The 9,097-nt window shown below is 43.9% G+C and overlaps 1 protein-coding gene across 1 annotated transcript; it reads right to left on the bottom strand.

Annotated features, from left to right (window-relative positions):
* Nucleotides 1-5,546: 5,546 nt before the first annotated feature.
* Nucleotides 5,547-6,710, bottom strand: LOC116834778 (olfactory receptor 5G9-like). Its single transcript, XM_032797076.2, has one exon. The coding sequence runs from the start codon at nucleotides 6,480-6,482 to the stop codon at nucleotides 5,547-5,549; it is 936 nt and encodes a 311-aa protein (XP_032652967.1). The 5' UTR covers nucleotides 6,483-6,710.
* Between the last annotated feature and the right edge of the window lie 2,387 nt (nucleotides 6,711-9,097).

The following is a 9,097-nucleotide window of genomic DNA, read 5'->3' as shown; positions in this document are numbered from 1 at the left end:
TCTTTTGCTTCGACAGCGGCACTCTGCTTTTTTTTTTTTTTTTTTTTTTGCTTCGGTAGCGGCAAAAACCGGAGCCACTCGTGCCTTAAAACCCAAAACATTGCTATCCACCAAATCCTTCCAAACTTTCTGTCCCATCCTCCCATTCTTAAATAACAAACAGCAAATATGCAGCTGTCCGACTTGGTCTCACAAAGGCCTATTATGGCCTAGCAAGATGATGCTGGTTTCACCGCAGCGGTGCACATACAAAATGGCTGATAGCAGTTAGTGTCAGCTTCTGGTCGGTACACACAAGAAATGTCAAAATTCCAGTAGCAACAATTACGAGTCAACATTTAGAAAATAGAATCATAGTATATTAGTGGGAGAGACCTTGGAGTCATCTAGTTCCAGCCACTGCTCAGAACAGGACAATCCCCAACTAATGCCCCAACTAATCATCCCCAGCCAGGCTTTTTTGAAGCCTGACCTTAAACCTCTAAGATGAGATTCCACCAACTTCCCCAAGTAACCATTCCAGTGTTTCACCAACCCTCCTAGTGAATAGTCTGTTTCCTAATATTCAACCTTTTATCTGACTAAGAAGCCTTCTTATAATTTTATGTGACCACAGTGCATCCAGATTTCAGCCCAACTTCTCATTAGGACGAGTAACAAAAATCACTTCACAAAAACCTTTCCCTTCATAGAATCAATTCTCAGAAAAAAAAGGAAAAGTGCCAGAGTGCTGCCCCTGGAAAAGTGCCGCCGCAAGCATATGCTTGGGACTCTGGTGCCTAGACATGTTGTTGTTATGGCTAGAAACACTAGAAATGTTTTGAGATAATGAGTAGTTTGTTGAAATTAGGAGAATTGGTGACCCAGTAGAGGTTATTATGCTGTGACAGAAGGAGTTACCATAGGTTATGCACTTTGATAGAGTTAGCTAGAAAAGATTAGGTAAAAGTAAATATCTTGGAGCAGTCTGAGAGAGCTTTTACTTTTGGAAGGAAAAGAGCGTCCCTGGAAATCCAGCTGGTGATGATTTAAAACCATCTTAGACTGATGGTAACTATATCTGGGATGTTCTAAACCGATTGCTTCTGCTTGTGAGTGCTTATTAGCTAATAAATTGTAGTTTTAGATAAGACCACACTTGCTTGTGTTAATTTTTCCTCAGCCAGAGCCCTGTGTTCCCATTAATTTATTCCTGACACCATCTGGAGTGAAACAGTTAAATTACCAATGCTGTGGGATCTGAAAACCCTCGGTAACAGTATTTTTGAGTTTACCCATCCTTAAAAGAGTGGTTGGACTACTGCCAGCCCTACAGACAGGGTGGTTTCCTCTGAGTTGCTTAGCCCTCTGGGGACTGCGGAATGTGTGCACATGGCTAATGGCAGAATTTTAGGCACCTAGATGATTTTGGTAGCAGAAACTTGTCTACACTTGGCACGGGGGTGGAGAGGCAGGGAATCATGTTGGGAGGGGCTCAGAAAGGAAAAGTTTGAGAACTCCTGATTTACACCATCTATGGCACCAGATTGCCCATAGCCACACACCCTTTAAAGAAGCAATGGGCACTAGGTTGTCTTCTCATGTTCAAAAAGCCTTATGTTTCAGCGGCCTGGTTCCTCTCTCTCAAACAGCAGTTGTGTCAATGGTACATTTGTTTCTTCAGTCCCCACAACTTGACCCATATAACATCCCTTCATTAGCTGCTTGATTTTGAGTGTTGGCAAGGCCTGATTCAAGGGACTTTTAGGGGTTTCCTTCTTTCATCAACAGGCCTTTTTGAGCTGCCCATCCTCTTTGATACAAAAATTGGGCAACCACTGTCTTAGTCAACAGTTTAGGGAGAAATGAACACTTCTGCAGTCCATTTGGCTGTCTCCTGAGCTAAGGAGGAACTTTTGTTTGGGCTGTAGCGGGACGGGGTGAAGAGAGGCGGGGTGGGAGGGTTGTGAAAAGGAAAGGAGGAAGGATGAAAACCTCCGCCCCCTTAGTAGTGTATTTCAGGTTTTATACTTGTTGATAGGTTAAGTATCAAAAACAAAGGACATATGTTCTTCTGACAATAGGCCCGTGTACGTGTGTTGGGGTCGGGTAGTTGTATGGGCAGTGAGAAATCTGGCCCAACACAAAGTATCCCTCAACCACTCAGTTCTCTCCTTTTCATCCAGTCTCCTCTTAAATCAGACCCTTTCCCACTCTAGTTATACCTTTTAACTTTCCCTCCGACCCTCTGCATTGGGACTTCAGTTTTACCACTGTTGCTGTCAGTCATTTCTCATGTCTCTCATTTTCTGGCTTGTATTATTTAATCTTGCAAAGTAGCTAGACTCACAGTTTGTGGAAGATCAAAATATAAAGTGTTAAATAAGACGAGACCCAATGATAACTGAGGGACCTTTCAATGTGATGCTGAAGTGAAAAATGTAATCGTAAGCAGAATCAGATGAGCGCTACCCCTGACATCTGGTGGTGAATTGTAGAGAGTGGAAAGAATTTTTAGAATTTGCATTGGCATCCACCCCCCACTTAGCGTAACCCCACAGCGCTTGGATGGTGATTTTAATTGTTCTGGGATCCCCAATTTCTTTGTTATTGGGACAGGAGTTAAAAAAATTTGTCACCCTGATTGTGTGATGGGAGCTGTGGGACTGCTTTGTGACAGAAAGGACTCAACCTCACTTGGGTGGTACTTGCTAAACATGGACATGGTTCCAAACCCATGAATTGAGAGAGGTTGCATGTGTGCTGCCTGCTGGTATGGTCCCTTTTGAGGGCCTTACACCCCAATTGCACATCCTCCTCCTCCACTGTTAAGAGTAGAAGCTAATTTGATTCCATAGGAGTCCATCTAGAGACTGCTGAGCTGAATTCATGTTGGACAATGCTGCACCAGCACAGGGCTCCCCTACTAAGAGCTGAAAACACTGAAAGAGCTGAACTGAGATCATGAGTGCTATGTTAACTAGTGAGGAATCTAAAGCTCTATCGTTAAGAGTCTGGCAGAGCGGAGCAGTTGCAGTGTGTTGGAGCAGCCCATGGAACAGTGAGCAGAGTGAAGCGATTTGCAGGGGTGGCTGGAGCAGCACACAGCTGGTGTGGGGGGAGCTGTTGTGGTGAAGGCTGCAGCAGAACTTCATGAGAAGTGGCAGTTGGCCTGGCCCATGTAAGGTGCCCCTTAACACCTTGTGGGACTTCCCCCAACATTTCCACCCAGGCTGCGGGATAAACTCTACAGATAAACTCTTGAATTCTGGGTAGCACTGACCGAGACTTTGGGTTGTTGGACTTTGGGGTGATTGGAACTTAAGACCCTAAGGGGAAAAGGACATTGCAAGCATACTGGAGGTGGGGTTTTTGTTTATGGTTTGTATTTACCCTGTTTGTGGTGGTTTCTCCAATGGGATGCCGCATTGATTCCTTCCTCTATAAAAGATTTTGCTACATCTCAGACTCCGTGCTTGCGAGAGGGGAAGTATTGCCTCCAGAGGTGCCCAGGGGGTGTGGTGTAAGTGTCCCAGTCACTGGGTGGCGGCTTGAGCCGGTTATAGCATTGTGTTACTGAAACGGAAGCCGCTGATACTGAACCCGGCCCTTGTTGCTGCCAACTCAGAGGGGCAGAAGGTTACATAATTGTTCTCTGCAGATGCTGCTACAAAATATCTCCAAGCATGCCAGCGCCCTCCTGATCTTCTGCTAGTTTTATTTATTTCCTATTTCTTATAGTCCATGAAACAGAGTTTAGGAATAGGAGAAGAAACAATGGCTTCAACTGCAGCAAGGAGGTTATGGTTGACATTAGAAAAAATTTCCTAACTGCAAGGTGGGTCAGCACTGGAATAAGTTGTCCAGGAAGGTTGAGGAATGTCCATCACTGAGATTTTTAAGAAGAGTTAGACAAACACCTGTCAGGGATGCTCTAGATAATACTCAGTCCTGCAATGAGTGCAGGGGACTAGAAAGAGATGCCTCGTAAGGCCCCTCAGTCCTATGATTCTATGATCTCAAAAGGCCTGCACGGCGGGTGGGGTGGGCTTGGGGAATGCCAGTTTAATGCTTACATTCAGCTCCACTGTACCCCCACTCATGCACACATGTAGTCCCAGTGCTCACCAAACACCACAGAGAGACAGAGTGCCACACACACACACACCAGAGCCGACACTGAGCTCGATCAGAATGCAGAATAATCTCTGCTGGGGAAGCTGGGACAGCTGGAATATTTCCAATCGCCTGAACAAAGCGAACCGAAGGGGGATTCTGCTGCCCTGGCAGGGAGATAGGACTAGATTCCCAACTGGTATTTTCGATCAGCACTTCTCTGAGGCCTGGTTTATACTTAAAATTAGATCAACAAGCTGTCACACGAGCAGGGAAACTTTTCATGCTATGTTGAGGCAGTTAGCTTGTACTGACTTTCAGTGTAATTCTTCCATGGACGTGGAATTAACTACATCAATGGAAAAACCCTTCCATCAATGTTGTGGAAAGCATCTACATCATGGTGCTGCTGCACATGATTGCTGAGTCAATCACAAATGTGTTAAAATACTCCTAATAGGTTGTTCCAAAACAATGTGTGTGTGCCGGGGAGGATTTAGGTTCCGGTGGCAATGCAGCCACCATAGGAGGCAGTTGTGGTTCCTTCCTCTGTAATTTTTAGCCCAGTAATTGGATGCTCACCTTGAGGTGGGAGACCTGGGTTGAATTCCTCTTCTCTCCAGTCCTGGGCAAAGCCATATGTGACACTGCACTCATATGCTTTATTATTTCATGTCTGGAGTTAGGAGAACAGATATAACTTGTAGACATATTAAGTGGAGGCCTTAAGGATGCTTCAGAATCAATGAACTGTGAATGCCTCTGTTTACCTGCAAGCTTCCAGTGTACATGGCAGGTAATCAGGCAGAATGGAGACTGGGTCTGACATGACATGTGCCATGTCACCAGATCTGAAATCCATCTTGAAGCTGGATTCAAAGGGGGGTGGAATTCCAAAGAAGGGTTTCCCACCTTGGGAAGTTCTATATCAAGAGGGGAAGCAAAAATGAGTGTCTTCAGCTGGCTTAGAAAGACCTCCCCCGACCCACAAAGGCTGGACCACCAAGGTCAGAAAAGGCTCTGACCTGAAAAGTATTTTACATGAACTAACAACTTGGGTAAGAAGATAACATCTGTAACTGATTTCTGAGTGTATTAAGCTTAGCCTTGCATGTTTTATTTTGCTTTGTAACTTTCTCTGTTCTGTTGTTTACTTAAAATATTTAATTCACTTTATCCTGCTTAATAAAATCACTTTTTGTTTATTTATAAACTCAGTATACACTATGCACTTGGGTTTCTTGCATTTCCTGTGATGCTTCCTGTGTTTTGTCCACTGATCTGAGTTGGGGCCTGCAGACCTTGTTGGAATACAAGCAAATTAATAATACTAACAATATAATAATGAACAATACGACCACGGGCTCTGCGAAATTACATTGCAATTGGATGGGAATTGAATTCACCTGTTTCCACTCCCCAACACAAAACCAGTTCAGCGTTAAACAGATTCAGGAATTGGTTAGGAGTTTATTCATTGCTCTCCTCAGAGCGTCCTTCACCTTCATGTTCCTCAGGCTGTAGATGAGGGGGTCCAACATGGGGATCATCAGCATGTAAAACACTGAGGCCACTTTGTCTGTGCCCATGGAATAACTGGAGGTGGGATGTAAATACACGAAGAGTTGGGTGCCATAAAACAGGACCACCACAGTCAAGTGGAAAGAGCAGGTGGAGAAGGCTTTGTGCCGGCCCATGGCAGAGCGGATCTTCAGGATGGTGGAGATGATATAGACATAGGAGAGGAGCACAGTCACAAAGCTGATCACTGTAATGCGGCATGTGAAAGCAAAGATCACAATCTCATTGATGCGGGTGTCAGAGCAAGAGAGCACCAACAACGGGGTGAAGTCACAGAAGAAATGATTGATGATGTTAGAGCTGCAGAATGACAGCCAAAATATAAAACACGTGTATGTCATTGAATCCACAAACCCCATAGCGTACACTCCAGCCACAATCCGTTTACAACACTGCCTGGACATGGTGACCGTATAGAGCAGTGGGTTACAGATGGCCACATAACGGTCATATGCCATCACAGCCAGCAAGAGGCACTCAACATCTGTAAAAACAGAGAGATTCATTTGCACAGCGCAGGCAAAGTATGAAATGCTTTTCTTCTCAGCTATGAAATTCAGCAGCATCTTACGGGAAATTATCGAGGATAAGCAGAGGTCACAGAAAGACAAATTACTGAGGAAAAAGTACATGGGGGTGTGGAATGGGGGGTCAATCATGATTAACAAGATCATCCCTCCATTCCCCACCAGGGTGACACCATAAATCAGTAGGAACACCCCAAAGAGGGGGACTTGCAGCTCCGGACGATCTGTCAGTCCTGAGAGAATGAACTCAGTCACCTCCAAGTGATTTCCTTTTTCCATTTCCTCTGAACACAGATCAGGCAGCTACAGAGATGTGGGCAGGAGAATGGTGCCGAAAGCCTGTCTCTTCTCTGTAATAAAGTAAGTGAAGATAAATGGAGATCAGTTTCTTAATGGACATCAGTATCTGCTCAGGAAAGGACTTAGTCCACAGAGCCAGATTTTCACAGCTTGTAATTCCAGGTGTTTGATAAGATGCATACACTGTGCAAATACAATGACATGCAGGTTAATCATTCCCCACACACAAACACTCCTGTTCACTAATCCGAACAGTAAACAGTGACTTGTGACTCTGCTGTGAGACAATCAGTTTGAAGAGATTATTCCTTAGCTAAAGAAAGGGTGAGAGTAACGGAGTGTCAATCTTTCCACCCTCTTTGGGCAAGGTGAGCTCTGTGGCTTGGCATGTGGGGTTGGGGTAACATTGCTTACTGTGCTAATTAATCTTTTTGGCATTTACTTCAGCCTGTATGAAAACCCAGAGACACAATGGAAAGCACTGGCTTCAGTGACTATGTAATTGGCTATTTTCTTGCAACCAAGGAGGTCGCTCCTTTGGCTGAAGGGTAGAAGTTGGGACTGAGGCGTTTAGTGCTGGAGGTCTTGAATTCAATACTTGCTGATCACCATGGTGTTTGTATGTATTTGACTGTAATTCAAGGACAATAGCACGTACCTGCTGAGAAGAGAGAGAGAGATGTGTTGGTGTTTCCCCATCGTCAGAAACTGTCAGTTTGGAGCATGCGGCAAGTTTTATACTGAGATGTGTGCTCTATGGGACATGATTCCAGAAGCAACTGGGAATACCTGAGCTCAGAGAGACACAACACCAAATTAATGTGTTCAGTGAACCAAAGCCACCTTGGTGTAATTGGTGCCCTGGGGATTAATTTGACCAACGCTTTCTTACTGTGTTATTAAACGATGCAATTTCTAGTAGTTACAGAGTATGAGGTTAAGGGTGCATTTCATCCTGCTGTTTTCAGTGTAAGCCAGGTACTGCGTAGAGCTGATCCACAAAGGGTTTTTGTTTGTTTGTTTGTTTTTTGTGGAGACCAAAATCTTTTTGCTAAAAACTTAATATTTTGACTCGGAAATACCACTGGGGTGCCTCAGATACCACACACTACCAATCTCTTCCATGGGCCAGGCTCCCCGGCTGGATTACATCCCCTCATGACGCATGATGGTCTCTCCTCTTGCTGAACTGACCTGGAACTTCACCAGAGTCCCACAGCCATGGTTTGGGGAGGAGGAGCGTTTGGTATTTTGATGGAAAGCTGATAATTTCCAGGGGGAAAATAATTTTATGGAAAAAAATAGTTGATTGAAAATCTAAGTTCCCATAAAAAAAAATTCCGAAGAAAAACATTCAGCCAGCCTTAGCAAAAAATTTGGATTCAAAGGAACAGAAAGTTAGAAATAGGTGAAACGTACTAATTGTTTGCAGCTGTAGCTGTTATCTTCCGAGTCATTCCTGGTTTCAGAATCACCTCATTGTCCTGGGACCAAGAGGTGGAATGTAAAACCTATAAGACATGTAAGCGTACTTCAGATTATCTAGCTATTTATAGCATGCCAATCATCATTGTATCCTTTTTCCTCCTGAGCTTCCCTGGTCATCACATAGTCTCCATAAATCAAAATGAGTGAAGCTATCTTTCCTACTATGCAAGGGAAGGTCACAGGATACCACAGTGATCAAAAATTTGGTTCTCTAAATAAATGTTAAAAATAAAATATCAGAATAACCTATGTATAAACAAAGTGCAGCTGTTGCTTAATATTGTATGTAACAAAAGGTATAAATGCTTGCTGTAATTGTTTACCTAAAAAAGCAAAAAGTGTTTAGCTCTCTCCCTCCATGCAATTGCTAAAAATAATAAAGAATCTAATTTGCTGCACTCAACGAAAAAGTAAAAACTATGTTTTTCTCCAACACTTATTAGGTTATTCCCCAAAGTAGCAAAGATAGGTTTGGTCACTGTGCTCGATGGAGACCGCATGATGACCAGAGGAGCTCAGGAGGAGACCACAGCATGCTACGGACTTCTGCAATTCACAAAACTATCCCTTTTGCATGCATATTATCAATAAACTTTGTTTTATTGTTTTATCTAATCCAGTGTGTTTAAATAGAAGTATCTGAGAAACTAAGTTGCATGCATGTTAGTGCTTCTAAAGAAATAATGGACAATGTAAATGTATTGTCCAGGAGAGGACTGGGCAGCACAAGACTTACATTTCGGGAGGGAAATCAAATACTGGGGTGTGTGTTGGGTTCCTCTGGCAGTATAACTAAGGGTGATGAGAGCCTGAGTGTAAACCAACTATTCCTGGCCAGGCTGCAGTTACACACACATGCTCAGGGTATGATTTGCCTGCTAGATGGTTGTTTGTGAGTGGCCCAGGTGGAAGCCACTTCAGCAAGGCATTGCAAGGTTGCAGGCAGGTGTGACACAGCTGCTGATTAGTCTGGGTTGGACCATGGTATATCACAGCCACCAACCTAGAAAATATCCCAGTAACACCACAGGTGTGCTGCTGACTGACAGTAGTGTTCAACTGACATGAAAGGGTGAGGTTACCACAGGTATGGGCCCATGCACTGA

Source organism: Chelonoidis abingdonii, chromosome 4, assembly GCF_003597395.2.
Source record: "Chelonoidis abingdonii isolate Lonesome George chromosome 4, CheloAbing_2.0, whole genome shotgun sequence".
NCBI classification, from domain to species: Eukaryota; Metazoa; Chordata; order Testudines; family Testudinidae; genus Chelonoidis; species Chelonoidis abingdonii.
Note: the sequence above shows the minus strand (reverse complement) of the source record. Positions and strands in the feature narration are given on the sequence as shown.

What these genes read in the sequence shown, in the direction of transcription:
- LOC116834778 (XM_032797076.2), bottom strand. Translation starts at nt 6,482, where the DNA reads ATGGAAAAAGGAAATCACTTGGAGGTGACTGAGTTCATTCTCTCAGGA.